Raw genomic sequence first — 23,006 nt, 5'->3', positions numbered from 1 at the left:
ATCAACTGTCTCTTCGTGAGTTGGAGAGGGTAAGATCTCTCGTAACCTTGATGACGTTCTTTTCCTGGAAATGGGCTGAAATTAGCCTGCTGACTCTGGTCACCTCACGACGGCTATTGGAAAATTTACTGCAAGTTATTAATATGAATGATGTTGAAATACTTTACCCAATTTGTGGTTCGTTCAGAATACGTTATAGCCGCGATACAAAGAAATGAAATGATGATTGAAATGGATGATAAAAACCCTATATACATATATTATCTGCGCACTTTTTAGTGATAGATTTTTGTACTCGTTGGAGAAGTAAGAAGGGTTCCGTTAATACTGCCAACTGAATGGAAATGAAATCTGAATTGAATCGATAATATGATCGATCGATATGAATTTTATAAACCTTTATTATTTTAAGCAAACAACTGTGTCACACACACAATATATAATACTATATAACATTTCCCATTGCGAAACGTGTTCCTAGCATGAATTCTATAGTTTGGCTTAGCTGTGTAAACAACAACAGTACGAGTACTTAAAGTGTACGCCAGATGTCGCACAGCGATGATAAGCGATTCTTAGTTGGTGTTTCAAAGGTTGCCAATATGAATCTCGAAGATAACCGAAGTCGACCACTTCAGCACTAGGGTGTAAATCTATCACTAAAAAGTGCGCAGATAATACATATTAATTTAAAAATGACCTATCAGTGATTAAATATATACATCTTATCAATTAATTATATAGTTCAATAATTAAAAACATGCAGTGATGTCCCAAACATCACAACACCTGCTACAACGTGACCATGGAATAGTTTTTTCAAAAGTAATTACCAAAAGCGTTAATATATTTATCACTATGGGAGACGAGACGACGAATTAGTTTTATAGAAAGAGGTAGGTCGCTGCTCACAGCCGCATGCACTCTTGCACTTCCCCGCCCGAATGAAACCGACGTCCACGAATGTCTTTCTTCAGGTTGCCAAAAATATGAAAATCACAAGGTGAAAGATCCGGGCTGTACGGAGGATGTGGAAGTTTTTCCAACCCAATCGCTGAAGCGTAGCCTTCGCCAGATTGGAGGTACTGAGGCAGTGATGTGCGCCCTTCTCCGAATCTTCTGTCACTCGTGCACACTCGTCATGGACATGCAGTGTTCGCCATACACAGCAGACTTACTACGTTGAGTTTTGCGTACTCTAGCACGTTCAGCCGCCAGAAAACCAACCACACTTCTCTGCTCTTCTTTGTTTGTCTCCATTTCTACAGTTGGAGGAACATACTAGACCAGTCTGGAATGTATATGCCTTACCGATTGCGATATTGAGGATTGTACGCAATTGTTGTCATTTGGTTTACTTGAATCCAGAGGAATTAGGTCATGAAACAAAGAATGCGGAGTAAACAATAGTGATTACAAGGGAGTGAGCCGAAACTGTTGTACAGTACAGTCAGCGGTTCTTGCAGCATAATCTGTTGTGTAGGTCATGTGGAGTGTACAGTCATGTGGTGAATGAAAGGTTAGGGTAGGACCAGATTAGTTGTTTTGAGGTAGATTTTCGTTTATTATTATTATTTCTTGCTTTGTTTTATCATCCTTTATTGTTCATTTTATTTTGTGTCTTAATATTAAGTGGAGACGGTGGGCGTGGCATGGGGGACTGAGGATGGCTGCCGTGGTAATTCTACCTTAGGAGTGTCACGTTTCCGGAGTATTCAATGTACTCCCATGGCATGCCCAGAGAATCCGGTATTTCTTTTCTTTTCTTTTTGGTGTGAGCTGTCCATGTGAACATGTATCGGGGCAAATTCGCTTGTTATGTTCTCTATCTATCTATCTATCTATCTATCTATCTATCTATCTATCTATCTATCTATCTATCTATCTATCTATCTATCTATCTATCTATCTATCTATTAGACCAGTCCGCGCAACAACAAAGACGTAACCCAACAACTGCGTGCACGTGTGAGTTGTCACTATGCAGTTCTCCTATCACAGCGATGGCAATATCGATACGTAACATCAGTGTTGCCACCTTTCGCGCGGAATGTGTGTTATGGCGGGCGTTCTGTTTTCATTTGACTGCCCCTTATACAATAATACTGCACTCTGCATTTCGATAGTATTTTGAGGCAGAGGTTGAAGTAAAACTGTGTAACAAAATTGTATCATAATGTTCGGCTACACAGAAACTAATCAAACGCAACGTTCCACAAATATCAGTCACTGTTTATTTCTCTTTACAAAGTCAGTCATTCCTGTTTGGTTATTACACGCCAGTCTTCGTTGTTGCGGCGCAATGCTGTATTTCGGAAGAAAATTATAATCCGAACAGACACTATTCCAGTAACTTCGGACTGACGGGACTTTACTGCACAACGTTTTTGATATCACCGAAAGCGCATCACACTATCTAATTCAATGGAAAACCTCGTCCGCCGGAGAACAATGATGGATTTGTCTTTATGTGGAGTGGGGACGGTAGAATAACACCCACGGTATCTCATACCTGTCGTAAGAGGCGACTAAAAGGGGCCCAGGAGCTCTTAAATTGGGAGCGTGGGTTGGCAACCACGGGGCCCTTAGCTGAGTCCTGGCATTGTTTCCATGTACTTGTGCCATGCTCCTCACTTTCATTTGTCCTATCTGACCTCCCATGGTCAACTCTTGTTGTTTACCGATCCCGACGCTATTAGATTACGAGGGCTAGGGAGCCGTTAATTTTCATGCCCTATGTGGCCCTTGTCTTTATTTGGCCGATACCTTCGTTTTTTGAAGTGTCTGATCCCTTCCATTTTTCCGTCTGATTAGTGTTATAATATAACATAATGTAACATATAATAATCCTCTGTTATAGAGGACGATTGCCTAGTTCTTGTTTAAAACGACAATCACTACCACCACCATTGTGGTGTAAAAATCTTTGCCTCTGGATAGGAAGATGACCTATAGGAGATAGGAGTTACATTTCATAAATTGGTCATAATAAGAGTTCACAAAATGATCAAAGCGTACTGTACGATTTATTTGCGCCATGAGTAGCGAATGAAGGCTCTGATAACAAAAGTTTGTATGTCCAAGCCTTGTCCCGTTTATCTATGGGGTCGGGTATGAAGCAAGATAAATCTTCGTAGCTAGTTTTTACGACCGGATGTCCTTTCTGACGTCAACCTCATCAGAGGAGTTAACGAGATGAAATGTATGACGTGTTATATGATAGGAAGGGAGAGGGTGAAGCCCGGTGCTGGCACATAGCCTGCACCTGTCGTATCAGTAGCATCAAGGGGTCTGTCCCCATCCGACAGGCGAATCACCATCAGCAGCGTCATATGCCCTCACGCCATATGAGCATTGCGGAGAGGTTTGGAATTGAATCCAGGATTTTGACACGCAATCTAGTGATTATTCATTGCATACCACACCTCTGTTACCTTGTCGACCATCATCCTAAACGTGACAATTGTCTTAACCAAATGGACTCGAAGCGGCAAACCACGGGGTCAGGCCATATAGAATTGACCCCTTAACGGTTATGGCCACCAGGCTGGCTCACATTTACTTCCTCTAAATCAAAAGTGAATTCCCTCTATGTTATACAGGGTGTACCAAAACTCGACGGCAAAAATTTAGGAATGGATTCCTCACATAGAGAGAAGAAAAAAGTGTATGGCAACATGGGTCCGGAGATGTATACTTACAGATTTATTCAAACTTTTGTACATTTACATCGTACGTCTATAACGGCAGCTGAAACACTTTGAGCATGTATCAGAGGAAATGTTCAAAATGACGACATTAAGCTTGAATACAAGCCTCCGCTCGTCGTCGCATCGAGTTACGCACGCGATCAAAAATGCCTGGTGTAGTGAGTACTGCCTGAGAGGTTGTCACGATGTGCTCACACAAAGTTGCTTCATCAGAAACAGGAGTCGCATACACATGAGACTTAACGTGTCAACACAGGTAAAAGTCCAAGGGGTTCAAGTCAGGAGAGCGTGGTGGTGGCCAAACAATCGGTCGTCCTCTACCTATCCAGCGCTCAGGAAAATGGGTATTCAGGTACCTGCGGGCAGCAGACTGAAATGTGTGGGAGCACCATCATGCATGAAAAACATTTGTCGACGGGATGCAAGTGGCATGTATGTTCCAAGTAATCAGGCAGTGCAGTACGCAAGAAATTCGTGTAGTTCTGTCCAGTAAGCCTATTCGGAAGAATGTAGGGTCCACAAAAGGAATCACCAACAATGCCTGCCCAGATGTTAATGGCGAACCTCTGTTGATGAGACGATTTGATGATTGCATAAGGACATGTAAATTATTACTAAAATTAGTTTGTGTCACAAAGTTTGAATAAATCTGTAAGTATACGTTTCCGGACCAATGTTGTCATAACCTTTTTTCTTCTCTCTATGTGAGGAATCCATTCCTAAATTTTTGCCGTCAAGTTTTGGTACAACCTGTATGTTTGATATCGATTATTGCCGCACCCCTGATCACCTATAAACTGATTAATTGAATCATGAGTACGGTCATCTTCTTTTCTTTGTAGTAATAAATCCCAAGACAAGTTTGCAGCGGTTGTTGCTCTTTTCCATTCGTGTTGTCCTCGGCCATCCTCTTCAGCTCCAGGTATGAGGAGCAGCCCAGGTCCTTGATAATCGGGTCGATGTATTCCAGGCGGAGTCTGTCGACGGTGCCATCTAGTAAGGTGGTCAATCCCTCCATCAGAGGATGGTGTTCCACAGATCTTGCGCAGGAATTCAAAATCTGTCAAGTACGGAGTCCGGCAGAATGAAGAGTAGGATATTAAACGGGCAGAACGTCGAAACAAATATAAAGATTTATTGAAACACACATTGAAAACAAAGAACAATATATTCCATTACATACCATATATGCTGTTTACTTGGTTTTGAATATTACACCCGACAGATGGTCGCCGTCATGTTCAGCGCATTCCTCCAGGCGACGAACGAATCCTTGCATCACCCACTCATCCATGTCCATTGGGATCTCTCCTCCACATCTGGATGTATCCTTTCCTTCAGTTCAGCCACGGTACGAGGACGTGTTGCATTCAGTTGACTTTTCAAGTATCCCCACAAGAAGAAGTCGGGGGCAGTCAAATCGGATGACCGTACTGGGCAATGAATGTCGTCCAAATCAGAAAACCAGTCGACCAGGAAAATGACTCCGCAAGGCAGTCATTGGGTAGCGGGCCGTGTGAGCTGTTGCCCTGTCCTGTTGGAACCGTACGTCGTTCACTCTTGGAAGGAGGAAGTCATTTAACATTTGGACATAGCCACCGCTGTTAACCGTTACTGCACGGCTATGAAGATCCTCAAAACAATATGCACCGAATATACCATCCGAAGCCACGCCTCACCAACCACACCGCACCACACCACATCGCCACACGGTCACAGCGCAGGGATTACTCATGCAGCCAATGCAGAAAATGGCACTCGGTATCTGTGATTTTGTTTATTGACCCCACCGTCTAGATGAAAGTGAGCTTCATCCGACATCAGTATGTTGTTTCGCATCTGTGGCTTGACTGCTAAAAGTTTGAGGAAACGCAACGCATAGGTTCGCCGGGTATCTTTATCTTGTTCGTTTAGTTTCTGTGCGACCAGCATTTTGTATGGTTGGATGGTGTGCCGCAGGGAACGATCTGATATTCTTAGCGACAAGACTTGTCTGGCAATAGAACGCCTTGGACTTCGGATAAATGCCTGACGGGTCTCCTCCACTCTCTCCGGGATCCGCTCTGCCTTTGGTCGCCCCAGGATTTTCTTCTTTCCACACGATACGGTAGTCATGAATTGTTGCACCCACCGTACAATCGTCCGATGATTCACGACTTTATGGTGTCGGTTCAAGTGGAAATAGCGACGAAAGAGTCGCTGATCTGTGATGGGAGACTCGTTATTTTTGAAATACCCCTCAACGGCGAATGCTCGATGCTCCGGACTCAACAATGCCATACTAACAAATGGCAGTCCTTCAATGCAGCGCGTGCATACTTATTATTCGCAGGCGCAACAGCGACGCCGTACTACGTGACTCAAATAAGGCCATTAATTTCGTCGGATCCTGTATGTGGTCGCGCCTTTTTGAACAAGAAGACTTATTACTCCAAAGAAAGCGGATGCTTGTTAATCCAAAAACATCATATTTAATAAAGATAACTGTACTAGATGAGCGTTGTAGTTCCTGTGTTCTTGAATCTGAATCTGAAATAAAGCTGCTCGAGATGGGTCAACAACAAAAATTAAAGACATCTTAAAACTGATAACATTTATATTTGCGACGGAATTATCTTTGGTACTGTTATTTTATTAGTTATGTGAGGGTTCACCGAACATGAAGAGAAAGCTGATAATTATCCGAGATAAAATATATTTTGCAATACTATCTTTTGGGGAGAGTAGAAGTGTTATTTCTTTTATACTTTGCTTAAGGACCTAATTCCTGAAAAGTTAGTTTTCCTTAGTAGAGGGACGTGTAACATTCTACTTCTTGCCTTATGTTATCTTGCCGTATAACATAGAATACAGATGGATTTTAGTCACTTAAGAATTTTTTAACACTCGTTTCTTTTAATATAATGCGGATAACACCATTATTGTACCTTTTTGATAACATTAATAAATGATCATAATAAAATAATATAAATAAAATATAGAAATAAATAAAATACTTGAAATAAATTAAATTAATAAAAATACACTGACTGACAGAGCAAATGCAACACCAAGAAGGAGTGGTCAGAACTTTATGCCAATTGCAGGGTAGACTGACGTCACTGAGGTATGCTCATGATGTGAAATGCGCCGCTGTGCTGCACACGTAGCGAACGATAAATGGGACACGGCGTTTGCGAATGGCCCACTTCGTACCGTGATTTCTCAGCCGACAGTCATTGTAGAACGTGTTGCCGTGTGCCACAGGACACGTGTATAGCTAAGAATGGCAGGCCGCCGTCAACGGAGGCATTTCCAGCAGACAGACGACTTTACGAGGGGTATGGTGATCGGGCTGAGAAGGGCAGGTTGGTCGCTTCGTCAAATCGCAGCCGATACCCATAAGGATGTGTTCACGGTGCAGCGCCTGTGGCGAAGATGGTTGGCGCAGGGACATGTGGCACGTGCGAGGGGTCCAGGCGCAGCCCGAGTGACGTCAGCACGCGAGGATCGGCGCATCCGCCGCCAAGCGGTGGCAGCCCCGCACGCCACGTCAACCGCCATTCTTCAGCATGTGCAAGACACCCTGGCTGTTCCAATATCGACCAGAACAATTTCCCGTCGATTGGTTGAAGGAGGCCTGCACTCCCGGCGCCCGCTCAGAAGACTACCATTGACTCCACAGCATAGACGTGCACGCCTGGCATGGTGCCGGGCTAGAGCGACTTGGATGAGGGAATGGCGGAACGTCATGTTCTCCGATGAGTCACGCTTCTGTTCTGTCAGTGCTAGTCACCGCAGACGAGTGTGGCGTCGGCGTGGAGAAAGGTCAAATCCGGCAGTAACTGTGGAGCACCCTACCGCTAGACAACGCGGCATCATGGTTTGGGGCGCTATTGCGTACGATTCCACGTCACCTCTAGTGCGTATTCAAGGCACGTTAAATGCCCACCGCTACGTGCAGCATGTGCTGCGGCCGGTGGCACTCCCGTACCTTCAGGGGCTGCCCAATGCTCTGTTTCAGCAGGATAATGCCCGCCCACACACTGCTCGCATCTCCCAACAGGCTCTACGAGGTGTACAGATGTTTCCGTGGCCAGCATACTCTCCGGATCTCTCACCAATCGAACACGTGTGGGATCTCATTGGATGCCGTTTGCAAACTCTGCCCCAGCCTCGTACGGACGACCAACTGTGGCAAATGGTTGACAGAGAATGGAGAACCATCCCTCAGGACACCATCCGCACTCTTATTGACTCTGTACCTCGACGTGTTTCTGCGTGCATCGCCGCTCGCGGTGGTCCTACATCCTACTGAGTCGATGCCGTGCGCATTGTGTAACCTGCATATCGGTTTGAAATAAACATCAATTATTCGCCCGTGCCGTCTCTGTTTTTTCCCCAACTTCATCCCTTTCGAACCACTCCTTCTTGGTGTTGCATTTGCTCTGTCAGTCAGTGTAGTTAATCGAAATGCCCGTAGTATGGGCGCCAGAGTTCATCAAAAAGGATCCCTCTAATTTAGATAGAGCATGATAATTCCTTATCTCCCAGGGCGTGTACATAATGCTGCGTACTGGTACATCTGCTTCAGGCCTTACCTAACCTTCTGAAAACGACTAAATAGGAACTGCACGTAGGTTCATCAATAACTCCACTGATTCTAAAATATCTAACTATATTCTCAATAAAATCCGTGCATGAGCACCTCATCAACACACCAAAATACACTTATATTACACAAACAAAATATCACTGGAAGACTCCATATTTACAACAACAACAAAGAAAACAGTGGTAAAATGAAAGCGAGAACTAAGCCACCATTTGTAGCTAGTCCGTTGAACAATGTACATATAAGTAGATAAGAACCCTTCACTGTCTCTGTATCAACACGACTTGCCGATTCTCAAAATCAGCACTTATGTATAAAATCACACAGATACTGTACCTCGTAATACTGAGTTCACAGACTTTAACACTTGTTGTAAAGATATATACATTTGAGCAACACATGCTTGTCGACCCTGAACACAAATTATGGAAAGTCTGAGATAGCTTTCACCAACATATACTGCCAGGCCGCCACAAGTGCTACAATACTAAGTTGTATGTCAGTCAAAAACATAAAATACTACGTTCCACAAACGTTTGAAGTCCAGTCTAGTATATAGCAACAGCGTCACTCCAGCACCGCATATCGAGTTTCACTCCTGTATCGTGTTAGCACTACTTCCTTCCCGTACAGTGTCAGAACTCCTTTCCCGTACCGTGTCCAGCACTCCTTTCCCGTACCGTGTGTCAGCACTCCTTCCTTCTCACATGATACGTGTATCCTCTAGTCAAGACCATGCCGTGAATCTCTTCCAGTGTCCCAAGGCAATAACACACTCTGGGGTGTTTCACATGAGTCATAGAACTTTCCTAGTACAACAACAAGCTCATCTCATCAGACTGGGATATATACATGACTCATAGAACTTCCCGACGACAACAAGTACATCTCATCAAACACTGGGGTAGACACATGACTCATCCAAATTACCAGAGTTATTAAAGCAATGTTTTCCCATTCGTTGTTCAAAACAAATTACTCATACCACATATATGGAGACCTCCCAGCTTACAAATATTAGTAACAAAATATACAACTGAAATACTGACGATAATAATAATAAATTTCCGTGGTTTCCCATTTTCACACCAGGCAAATGCTGGGGCTGTACCTTAATTAAGGCCACGGCCGCTTCCTTCCAACTCCTAGTCCTTTCCTATCCCATCGTCGCCAAAAGACCTATCTGTGTCGGTGCGACGTAAAGCCCCTAGCAAAAAAAATAATAATTCGAATACTGACAATAATATCTCTCACTTCTACATATGCCAACGGCCGTAGCCGTGTTGAAACACCGGATCCCGTGAGATCTCCGAAGTTAAGCAACATTGGGCGTGGTCAAGATTTGGATGGGTTGCCACGCGCTGTTGGTGGGGGTTAAGGGAAAGGAGGAGCGGAAAGGAACTGGCCACCCTACCACACGTAAACTCCGGCTCAGGACACCTCTGCGGAGGTTCGGACCTGCTTTCGGGCAGAATACACCCTTGCATTACCTTTACTTCTACATATAATGCGAGGGAGTGATATATGTACTATCACATTATATATGAGGAATATATTTTCATGTTGTTCACCACACATTGTCAACACAGGCTATGGATAGGTCGTTTGGAAATATTGTAAGATCATTCGAAATAACTTTCGAAACTTTCGAAAAGGCACTAACTTCCGTTTAGCATAATATTTTCAACATTTTTGTTTGTAATTTCTTTACAGTTTCTTCAGTTTATGCTGATATAGTTTACAGTATTGTCCACTCTGTTATCCTGAGTTTAGCACTGGTTTCATTTATTATTTAAAGGTTTAGGATTGTATTGATATGTCATCTTTTAATTGGTTCACAACAAACATTGCTAACTGGTACAGAAATCCTTATCATAGTTGCCACATTGTAGAAAAGCTAATTTATACGATATATTTTTTTTGCCATTTTGTATGTTTAGGTCTTTTTTAAAATTATAAATCATTATTTGGTCATTTTCTGGAATTTATTAGACTATTTTATACCTTTTGAGTCATTTTCGTACATGTTTGATTTTGAAGCATTTACGCATGTGGTATTCGAGATTATTGCAACTTGAAAGAGAGGATGAATACTGAGACTTGAGAATCTTCACAACGCTTTGTCAATTCGGGGACTAAAAGAACCCTTGTTCACCACTTACTTGTTGGAAATGTTCGCATTCCAGGAGAGACACCTTCAACTGGAGGAGTCTTCCTCGTGAACAGTCGAGATTTTCTTCTGAAGACGAGAAGCAAAGTTCTTTGCTAAGCGTAAAGAATTTCACCTTGTTTTCTTAACACAACAAAAACCCAAAAGTTTATTATAATGTTGTAACTGTTTGTGAATAATAAATAAAATAAGCATAATAATTAACTATAATCATTGCCCCACGCTTGGGTGCAATTTTAAACTTTACTGTTAATAATAATAATAATAATAATAATAATAATAATAATAATAATAATAAAAATAAAATAAATGTCTGAATAAATAACACCACTCAAAAACTTAATAAAATACTTGAAATAAATTAAATTAATAAAGATAATTAATCGAAATGTCACCAGAGTTCACCAGAATGGATCCCTCGATTTTAGATAGAGCATGATAATTCTTTATATCCGAGGGCGTGTACATAATGCTGCGTACTGGTACATCTGCTACAGGCCTTACCTAACCTTCTGAAAACGACTAAATAGGTAGGAACTGCATCTACCTGTAGATTCATCAGCAACACCACTGATTCTAAAACATCTAACTATATTCTCAATAAAACCCATGCATGAGCACCTCATCAACACACCAAAATACACTTATAATACACAAACACAATATTACTGGAAGTCTCCTTATTTACAACAACAACAACAAAGAAAATAGTGAGAAAACGAAAGCGAGAACTAAGCCATCATTTGTGATTAGTCCGTTGAACAATGTACATACATGTAGTTAAGAACTCTTCACTGTCTCTGCATCAACACGACTTGCCGATTCTCATAATCGGCACTTATAATATCACACAGATACTCTACTTCATAATACTGTGTTCACTGAGTCTAACACTTGTTGTAAAGATATATACATTTGAGCAAACACACGCTTGTCGTTCCTGAACATAATTTATGGAAAGTCTGAGATAGCATTCACGAGCATATAATACCAAACCACCACAAGTGATACAATACCAAGTGTGTAAGCACTCTACAGTTGTAGGTCATTCACGTTTCACAAACATAAGACTATGTTCCACAAACGTTGGAAGTCCAGTTTTGATCACATGCTAAATAGACATCATAATTCCCCTTCCTCTCACATGATACGTCTGGATTGAATCTGGCCAACCAATCATGAGTGGATCCTCTAGTCAAGACCACGCCGTGAACTTCTTCTTGGTCCCAGGACAATAACAAACTCTGGGGTGTTTCACATGACTCATCGAATATTTCGGACTACAACATCAACAAGCTCATGTGATTCTGGGCTATCCATGATTCGTAGAACTTCTCGACTACAACAAGAAGTCCATCTCGTCAAACACTGAGATATGCACATGACTCATCCAAATTTCCAAGTTCAATATAGCAATGTTTTCCCAGCCATTGTACAAAACAAATTACTCATGCCACATATGGAGACCTCCCAGTTTACTAATATTAATGACAAAATATACAACTGAAATACTGATGATAATAAATATAATAATAAATCGAATACTGACAATAATATCTCTCACTTCTACATATAGTGCGAGGGTGTGATATATGTACTATCACAGTGTCTATAACATAAATATAGGCTCTACCAACTTGAGTAGTAAATTGATGGTAAAATTTGTCATTTTTAAAAGTTTTCGGATCATTTTACTGGATTTTTGCTGTCATTTCATACAACATGTTTAAAACATTTTTAGCTCATCAGAATCCTGGCCCTGATTATTTGTATACTTTTAGCCTGTTAATTTGTCAGTACGCATAGTGCTACAAGGTCTTGTAATAATAAACAACATTTGTGGTTAATTCCAAATTGTATAAATAAATAAATAAATAAATAAATAAATAAATAAATAAATAAATAAATAAATACATAAATACATAAATAAATAAATAAATAAATATGTTGACTTACTGTTGATAAATTTAAAATGTACTGTCACTCCTATTGTCTTTTGATCTACTTAGCTTATACTTGTTAAAAAAAAGGGAATTTGGGTTTTCAGAAAATTGATTTTGGGCATTCGAAGATTGAGGAAATTGCCTGTTAGGAACACTGGGCTGTAGGAAAATAGCTTTAGGAGAAATGATAGGTAAACTATTTCATAAGTCACAGTAGCTATGCTATATCTTCCGAAAAAGCAGCAATAATGTAAACCCACTCCATGTGTTTAAAGTCCAAAGGGAAGTACTCTCAAAGCGAGTATCCAAATGGGTGCGGATACAGGAGCTAATAGCAAGGAGAAATCGAAAGACAAGTAAATAAAGACTTGCAGATGCGCAATATAATATTTCATTATAATAATATTTTAATATTATACGCACGTAAATCTTGCGCATCTGAAAGTCCTGCTGAAAAATTTGGAACACTCAAGTTCAGAAATCGGCCACCTGGGCGACAGCCTTATATGCAGGTAAATGATTATTGACTGATTGTAATACTCGTATGTGTATATTAACGCCTGTTTTCTGTTAAACGGGGTGGATGACCTAGATGTTAGGCCTTTTTAAACAACAGCATCATCATCAGCATCTTCTGTTAAACACTTTTCCATAACGAACACGAACTGACACGAGACGTTCACTCTGCTACAATTCAATACCTCCTACTTGTCTATGTTTAAAAATTAAGGCCACGGCCGATTCCTTCCCACTCCTAGCCTCTCCCTGTCCCATCGTCGCCATAAGACCTATCTGTGTCGGTGCGACGTTAAGCAACTTCTTAAAAAAAAAAAAAAAATCTCAACAGTTTGATATGTCAAAGTTCTATCACCCACCGTTTTTCTTAGCTCCGTATGAAACTGATGTACATTTCTACCACGGAGAGTTATAATTTTCACGTAACTGTATGACTGTTGTTTAACTTTACATACATCCATCTTATAAAACGGCGAATTGGCATACGCCCGGCTTACCTGACACTAGTGAGACCTAACTTACGGTCTACCTGCCTGGCACCCTACTATTGCAGCTAACCTTCACAAACTAGAAGTAGAAGGAATCCAACGTCACGCTGAACGACTAATTAACAAGAACAGCTGCCTGCCTTTCCTCCGTGTCGTCGCAAAACTCACGAGTCTCAAAACTCACGAATTCCAGAAAGAGGATTAGTAAGAACAGGCTTCTCTACCTGGACCAGTCTCAAAACTTACGAGCAGGACCAGTTTTTCTTTGAATGGATAAATGTCCACCCTATTAGTGATGGGATAATGGAATACTTTTAATAATCGAATAACTTCCATCCGGTTATTTAAATAATCGAATGAATTTCAAATATAATTCAGTTATATCGCACAGAATAATCGGATGCATCATGAGTAATTTTTTTCGGTTTAAGTGTGTGGGGTAGACAATCTATTGAAAAAAGCGAATAGATGAACTCTTACGAAAAATAGAAATGGGCCTCTTTTCCAAATGAATCTCCAAGTGTAGAAAATAAATGAGTGAATTAACTGTCTTGATCTTTAATATATCTAAATAAAATTCCTCATTCAATTAAATGCCGCCTTCTGGTTGCATAATGGAACTAAGCCCCAGTACTACCAACTGACAATTTCTTTTAACTAGCACCGGGCAATATACCTACTTTAATTTTATGTCGTCTGGCTGCATGCATAAATTGTTAGCATGCTGGCCTTTGGTCCAAGGGGTTCAAGGGGTCCCGAGTTCGATCTCCGGTCGGGTCAGAGATTTTAACTTTCATTAGTTAATTCCTATGGCTCGGGGACTGGGTGTTCGTGCCGTCTTCAGTATTATACTTCATGTTAGGTAGGGCCTGATCCTTACAGACGTCAGGTCACCTATACGGCGTCAGCTCTAAAGACCTGCACCAGACCTCCCCGTAGGCCACACGTCATTATTACAAATTTATGTGAAAGGTAAAAAATGCATTATATTAGCTTTAAGACAACAGCAAAATATTTTAATAATAATAATAATAATAATAATAATAATAATAATAATACACCTCGGTCTCTTTCATACACCAGCCATTATTTTCCCCCTGTGGGTTGGGGTGGCAGAATAACACCCACAGTATCCCCTGCCTGTCGTGAGGGAAGCGTGAGTCACCGCGCACCGCATCTCTCCTGCGGTCATCGCAAGCACCTGCTGTCCGGAATCGTGAATTCTGAGACTCATTCGAATGTTTACTTTAGCTACCAGTTTGTAGTCGTGAGTTTTGATATTATTTGTAACTAATTTTAGCCCGTGAGTTGTGAAACTCGTGAGTTTTGAGACGTAACCCCTTTCCTCTCGTCAATCGCCTCCTTGTGTAAACAAAGCGACGTCACCTTCTTACACAAGTCCCTCACGGGGGTCATACAACCTTTCACCATTCCCTCGATCCTCCGTATCCTACACAGCTCCGTCTACAGTTGCATAGGGGTATGTGTCTTACCCCCACACCCCGTTGCGCGAACTGAGATTTAGTTAAATGTTATGTTAGGAAGCACATGCGGTGAGAAAATATTATGTGAATATGTGGAAGAATGAACCAGGGAGTGAAGGGATGTGTAAATGAGAAATATGTATACATTGTACTTCACTTTACCTGTAAATAGTGTATATGATTGTTTTTGTTTAGGATTTGGGTAATTATTTTAAAAGGTCAATTGGCACTACGTTTAAGAGACCTGTCCTTTTCTCCTGGCCTTCCATAGATACTGTAAAGGTTTATGGTAAATGAATGAATGAATGAATGAATGAATGAATAGAACACTTTTTCATGCACTGTTACCAAGCCACCAATAACAGAAGCTATCAGTCGGTCGCAGTTAGTATGGTGTGAGACAAGTTTTCAAACGTATATACTAGACTTAACGTGTTCCCACATATTCGGAAGATATAACACGATTCCTAAGACTTATCAAACGATCTTTGTATTTTCTCCTCTTCTGTGGCACCGTTCTGTGCATCTTGCTGGTAGGTCCAGCATGCTCCATTTTTTCCTTAGCCAGCTTCAGGGCACATTGACTTTCAGACCTCTCTGCAGCTAGAGACTCTCTTCTCAGGACAGATTTCCGACACTCTGACATCGTTAAAGTACCTGTTGTAGTTGAGTTAAAATTAACGGACGAAAAACAAATTGTGACCTTAATGCTATTTGCTTTTTCTAGGCTCCTTCCTGAATCTATACGATGGTTGTTGGCGAAAGGAAAAAAGGAGAGGGCCAAGGCTATCATCTACCAGGCGGCCAAGACCAACGGAGTGGTACTGTCAGAAGGGCACTTCAAGAGCTTGACCTCACTTCAGAAACTGAACGAGGTGTGTATAATGCAAGGATGCTGACCTGTACGATAATTAATGGGGCATACGATAATTTTGAGATTGACTCGGTTGGTGCATGCATTTCAGTGGACTTAGCAGACTGATATGTAATAGCAACTTCTGACGCGCTGAGGAAAGCAACGGGAAACTACCTCACTCCTCATTTCCCTAGTACGCCTCTTTAGTGATGCCTAGGCCATATATGACGACTGATGGCAGAGCTGTTGAGGATCAAACCTGCCTTAGGGCTGAAGACTGTGAAAATAAATAAAAAACGTACGATATTATATTGTATGATACTGGTAAAACATACTATAATTTCGAGATTGGTATGGTGTATGATTCTGGCAAAACATACGATCATTTTGAAAAATATTGATATTATTACCCGTGCGATTTTTCTCTTGTTCGTCGCGCGATCAGACGGTTGATGATTATTATGATGCATGTACTGTGAGCACAAATCATGTGGAAGAAAAATTTCCTTCCGTAGCAATTCATGGCGGCGGCAACGGTAGCCCCTGGCCTCTGCCGTCAGTAACACTGCCGAATCGAGTCAAATCCGTTGAGGCACTATGTGAAGGGTCCCGTGAACCTTGTATTAGGAAATTCTCTCTCGTATAGGTGGGCCGGCATAAGGTTGCACATGACAGCTGCGCACAATGTTGGTCACACTGCAATGGTACACGAAGCGATGTTGCCGCCATAACAGCTGATTGCATGACACGTGAGTTTTTAAAAACATCGGAAAAACGTTTTTAATATCATCGCGATGATACACAATACAAATGAAATCGGCCGACAAAAATTGAACTTTCAACTCACCGATTATTCATCACACAAAATGATACGAGATAAATATACTACGAAGTTCTCATTATGACGATGTTAGAAAATACGGAAGAAATCGGCCGACAAGAATCTCACTTTAAATACACCAATAAGTGTTAGAATAATATACTCCGGTGCTAACACAAAAGGTTTCAAGTAAAATCTATACAATTTACGAAAATTCAGAAACCTTATTTTCATACCTGATACCCTCCAGATCACTGCCATCACTACCGTCGCCTTCGTTGTCATTGTCATCATCGTCTAGGCAGATCATCAAGTCCTGACAGTCACTGATGATGCCATGTATTGCCATTGCCGAGTTAATGAATGGTGCGACATGGCTAACTTTTTTCCTCCACAAAGCCGCATCCATTAGAGCAATACTCTCCCGGAACAGTCCTTCCACGTCAGTAACTGTGAAGGACTTGTTATTAGTGCGTACGTAATGTTTTATTTCACCCCATACCGTACGCTACCTCGTCGACTAATTTAGTCATACACATATGCGCTGGGATATTTCTTTACTGCAGCCATTCCACTGAGAGTTCTTTACGGGCGCATGAAGTAGGGGTCTTGTCCATTATTATGGAGTGGTAAAGTGCATTGTCCATAGCAATGACAGAAGAGACTTTAACCTGTAATAATCGTACTTGTGTCTTTGTATTGCATCAGGTTGGAAAGAATTAATTCCTGTTACAGGAGATAGCTTAATCCGTTTCTTTCCCGGAGTGCTGTAAAAACAAGTCCCTACTATCAGCCCCGTTTCCGCTACTGCTATGTACCCCAGTCCCTTTTTCCTTCTTTTCTTGGAGGCGAGCACCTGGCGCTTTGAAAGCCCTAATGTTTGACATACGCGTTCCACAACTTGATCTGCAGGAACAGAGAGACGGCTATACAAGCTTACGAAATTCCTCCCCCTCTCGTAAAACTCACGAATTCTCTGCACTAATTCTAATGCCTGACTATTAAGGGACACTCCACTTCGCGCTTCATGACTATGTTGTCATTTCCAAGACATCGCACTGCATTTGTTAAAAATAAAATTTCACAATTATCTCACAATCAAAACAAAACTTTCATAAACGCGCGAATCACACCCGACCACGTGCTAGCGGCGACAAACAAAACGACAACACTTCAATACAGTAGTCAAGCTACTTATAGATGGCACCACTATACTACCCATATTGCCAAAAACAATCATCTGAAAATAGTTCGTATTTATTTTGTGGCTCGCTTAAATCTTATATTTTTTTAAAAAAAATGCTCATATTTGTGTAAGCAAATAAAAATTTATAAGCACTATACGGAATTAAATACGAATTAACGTGAACAAAATGTGGAACTGTATCTGACATTAAAAGTAGTAGATTGGTGATTCTGATTGACAGGTGACGTTCTTCATATGATTTTTGTAGTGGTGCCAACATGACTTACTACTGTCAAGTGCAACCTTGTGCCGGCCCACCTATAGAACAAATGCAGGCAGCAACCGTCTGGCCTATGCGCCTCACATAGTTTCGCTGACTGAATGCCGACGTCATGCCACCTGCGTTTCCTCGTCATCATCTAAAATATTTCTCTTCGGTAAGCCGAGCTGAATGGCTCAGACGGTTGAGGCGGTGGCCTTCTGACCCCAACTTGACACGTTCGATCCTGGCTCAGTCCGGTAGTATTTGAAGGTGCTCAAATACGTCAGCCTCGTGTTGGTAGATTTACTGGCACGTAAGAGAACTCATGCGGGACTACATTTTGGCACCTCAGCGTCTCCGAAAACCGTAAAAGTAGTTATTGGGACGTAAATAAAAATATGATTATTATCTAAGGAAGTGGATGACGACCCATGGGGATTAGGTTATAAGGTAGTCATGAAGAAATTAGGAGCACTCTCGAGTCCGATCATGGAATCACAAGTCATAAATGAAATAGTGGATAAATTATTTCCTGATAATTCAGAGAGGATTGATGATGATGGAGGAAAGGATCCAGAAAACGTGCCACTGTTTACATCCGAAGAACCGATGACAGCTATTAACTCTCTTAGGAACAAAAAGGCTCCTGGACCAGATGATATTCCAACAGAAGTACTAAAGGTGATAGATGAGAATGTACAATCATTTCTTGAAAGCGGGTGCTTTCTGTAATCGCTGGAAAATAGTTTTGGTCAGTAAAGGTAAAACTGGGGGTTATAGACCTCTATGTATGGTGTATACTGCTGGGAAAGGTCTAGAGAAGCTTCTACAACCCAGAATACTTTCAGCAGTTCTTTTAGCTGGGGATCTATCTAATTGTCAACATGGATTTCGCAAGGGTCGTTCAAAGATTGATGCGGTCAGAGAAGTAGTGAACATAGCAGAAAGAGCACAGTCGGGCAATTATTATTCTAGAAAAGTGACGCTCTTGAGACCTTAGATGTAAAAAAAAATGCGTTCAATTCGGCGAAATGGAGTGATATGTTGGAAGCGCTCCAAGAAACTTTTAAGTTGCCAGAATATGTACCTACATATTGAGAGACTATTTGAAAGATCGTACCTAGTATATGATATGGAGGATGGTCAGAAAACAAAACTGTTCACAGCTGGGGTAGCAAAAGGGTCTATTCTTGGTCCAAATATTTGGAATAATATGTATGATGGTCGATGGACTATTACGGCTGAAGATGCCAGAAGATGCGAGACTTGTGGGCTATGCTGATAAGGTGACTGCTCTGATAGTAGCCCGTAATTTGGAGATGGCTCAACTTAAACTGAACCAGGTGATGCGGTGGATAACAGAATGGATGATGAATCACAGTTTGGAATTATCAGAGCATAAAACGGAAATAGTTCTTTTAACAAGGAAAAGGATTAATACTCTTGTGTCTATCCAAGTTGGGCAGCTAGTCAATGAAACATCTAGGATTACTAAGTACTTAGGTGCTTGATACCAAGCTCACTTTCTGGGACCATATTCAGCGGGTAACAGATAAGGCAACGAAATCAGTGACTGCGCTGAGTAGATTGATGAGTAATATTAAAGGTCCGAAATCTAGTAAACAGCGGCTTCTTATGTTGACTGTCCAATCTATTCTTCTATATGGCTCTGAAATTTGGGCTGTATACTTGAAGTTTGAAAAGTATCAGTAAAGAATGGCGACAGTGCAGCGGAAAGCGGCTTTACGAATTGCATGTGCTTATCGTACGGTGTCCGAACCTGCAGTTCTCACAGTAGTAGTAGCAGTAGCTCCTATTGATTTTTTTAGCTTTAGAACGACAGGAGATTTGGCGTACTCAAGGAGAGCTGGGAAGGAAACATGCAAAGAAGCTAGTTCTTAGTCCCAGAATGGAGCGGTGGCAAAAGAGATGGGAAGGTGATTTACGAGGGAAACGGATCAAGCAGCTGATACCATCGTTGGTTGAATGGGTCGACAGAAATCATAATGAAGTAAATTATTACTTTACACAATTCTTGACAGGACATGGATACTTTTGCAGTTTCCTTCATAGAATAGGGCGAGTGAGTAGCCCATTTTGTATTTATTGTGGTGACAGTGATGGTGTATTCCGTACTTTGTTTGTATGTGACCTTTGGTTATCACAACGAAGATGTTTGGAAGCTAAGCAGGGAGATCAGACACCAGTTAACATTGTACATGTTATGCTGCAAAATCAGGAATCTTGGAATCAAGTAGCAGTGTATGTAGGAAGTATATTGCGTCAACAGTAGAGAGATTTAGATGCCTACGAGCTGAATTAAAGGAAAAATGAAGCATAAGAGTCTTCATGCACGACACCGTCCTGGAGTAATGCGAGAGCTGTTCCGGGTCGAAGATATACGTCGTGGGAGAAGGGTGTGTGGTTTCACACATTTGTGAAGTGCGGACCCTCACAAGCGTCGTATTGAAGATTTTCCACCTTCCCTCGTAAAAATAAAGATTATTATTATTATTATTATTATTATTATTATTATTATTATTATTATTATTATTATTCTCTTCGGTACAAGTTCATTTTCTAAAATTGAAAGAAATTCATAATTTAGAAGAGTCGATACGATATCTTTGTAATTAGAGGTTGGCAATCTTGATATAATTTATTCCTTTCACAGACGATGAGGTGCGGAGAGCAACCTCGAAAACCCAGCTAAGTTTGGCTTTCAATTACGTGTGAACGAGACTAATTTGCTAAAACTTTTAAATTAAGTATTAAATCAAATTTGAAATTACACAGATAGTATTTTTATTTAATTTATATAAACATTCTATTTCGTTGTGATGAAAGATTGATCGAGGGATTGATACGTTGGTTGATTGATTGATTGATTGATTGATTGATTGATTTGATTGATTGATTGATTGATTGATTAATGACTCAATCTAAGAGAGGACAACAACAACAACGTAGTCAATAGCACTGTGACTGATAAAGGACGGTTTTTTATTTTCATTTCTTACAATTTTCTTTACTGTGTCTCGCACCGCCACAGATAGGTGTTATACCGGTGATGGGGTAGGAAAGGGCTAGGAGTGGGAAGACCTTAATTAAGGTGGGCCTACGGCCCCACCATTTGCCTGGTGTGAAAATGGGAAACCATCTTCAGGGCTGCTGACAGTGGGGATCGAACCCACTCTCTCCCGAATGCAAGCTCACACTATGAGAGTATCCCGTAAGGGAAGGTGAAGTACATCAATGACGTAAAAGTAAAAGGGCCACGATGAAAACTTTCAATATAAGTTAAACAAATTGAAAACCTGGTGGTTAGACGACTAGGTATCAAAGAACGAATAATTTTCTATATTTAGCCATGATATTTTAAAATTATTTACTAGCTGTCTAATTTTCCATTAACAGATAGGGAATAGGGACGGCATAGGACTGGAAGATGGTGGTGGAAGGCTCATTTAAGTTTCAGTTCCAGGATTTGCCTAGTTCGGAAGCGGAAATCTTCGAGGTGGGGGTCGAACCCAGCACTTTTCAAATGTGAGCCTACAGCTACAGACCTGTACCGTTTTTACGTTACTTTTAATATTTGGTTTATAGTTTTACTAGCGACCGACCTCGGCTATGCACGGAAGCAATTTGGAATTTCTGGTGATATAATTTTTCCTTTTAGACAACATTATTTTCCTCCTGATCTGTGTGTTATAGTGAAAGTGGATGCTTAGGGAAGGTACACCTTTCATAGTTAAAATATAACATCACTAACATTATTATTATTATTATTATTATTATTATTATTATTATTATTATTATTATTATTATTACACTTGCTGTTAGGCCAAAGGACAGGCACGAAACAGCGCCTCCGTTCCGCGGGCCCGGGCTGAGTGGCTCAGCCGGCTAAGGCGCTGGCCTTCTAACCCCAACTTGGCAGGTTCGATCCTGGCTCAGTCCGGTGGTATTTGAAGGTGCTCAAATACGACAGCCCCGTGTCGGTAGATTTACTGGCACGTAAAAGAACTCCTGCGGGACTAAATTCCGGCACCTCGGCGTCTCCGAAGACCTTAAAAAGTAGTTAGGGGGACGTAAAGCAAATAACATTATTATTATTCGTTCCGCGGGGGCGAGTCTCTTCCTGATGCTCTACGCCATTTGTCCCTGACGTGTTAGACCAATGGGTTTTGTCACTAACGAGGACGTGCGAAGACCAATAAAGAAAGATAGCTTCACTAAGACAGTACTAGTAGTTTTTATTGTTTTTCAGTTCAGTTCTGTATTTATTTTCATTAAAGTAAAATGCAACTTTCCGAAAGATGACCGCTTTATTATTATAGCAGTTTGGCTTACATTCCCTACCTATACAATCACTATTTTTATAGTGATAGTGCACTACCCCTAGTGAATATGTATTGTCAAAGAAACTTTGAATCAATAATCCACTTTCACTAGAGTGGGCTGTGAAGTTGTACGGTCGCCGGGGGTGGTACACTTCCACTTTCACAATAATTTATGTACGTAGCTCGGTGCGAAGTATTTTCAAGGCCGATTTTTTGGAGCTTTTTAAACTCATAAATAATTATTCCATACATACTTGGGATCCATCGTAAATGGTTTAGGCATCATAAAGCAAGAAAGCGCTCAGATGGCCGTTTTTACTTTAATTTTCTTCACTAAAATAATCACTAATCGCCTCCCTTTTGTCATAGATTAATGCATATACTGAAACCTTCTTTGACAAATGCTCTATACCTTTGGTTTCCAAATTTCCCAGTAGGGGGACCCTTTAAAAAAAAAAAAACTATGGGTGGGAGCGGTAGAATATATCCACAGGGTCCCCTGCCTGTCATAAGTAAAGGGGGACCTAGGGGCTCTGAACTTTGGAGCGTGGGTTAGCGACCACGGGACTCTTAGCTGAGTCCCGGCATTGCTTTCAATTGGCTCCTCACTTTCATCTATCCTATCCGACCTCCC

At 41.1% G+C, this 23,006-nt stretch overlaps 1 protein-coding gene across 1 annotated transcript in view; it reads left to right on the top strand.

The window, feature by feature from the left end:
- The window catches only part of LOC136857737 (organic cation transporter protein), a 53,446-nt gene that overhangs the window by 5,362 nt on the left and 25,078 nt on the right, over nucleotides 1–23,006 (top strand). Inside the window, exon 2 of the mRNA XM_067136627.2 lies at nucleotides 15,633–15,780. Coding sequence (XP_066992728.1) covers nucleotides 15,633–15,780 — 148 coding nt within the window. The remainder of the gene's footprint in view (nucleotides 1–15,632; nucleotides 15,781–23,006) is intronic.

This window comes from Anabrus simplex, chromosome 1 (genome assembly GCF_040414725.1).
Source record: "Anabrus simplex isolate iqAnaSimp1 chromosome 1, ASM4041472v1, whole genome shotgun sequence".
In the NCBI taxonomy this organism is placed as follows: domain Eukaryota; kingdom Metazoa; phylum Arthropoda; class Insecta; order Orthoptera; family Tettigoniidae; genus Anabrus; species Anabrus simplex.
The sequence above is the reverse complement of the archived record's forward strand: the minus strand, read 5'-3'. Positions and strand labels throughout refer to the sequence as shown.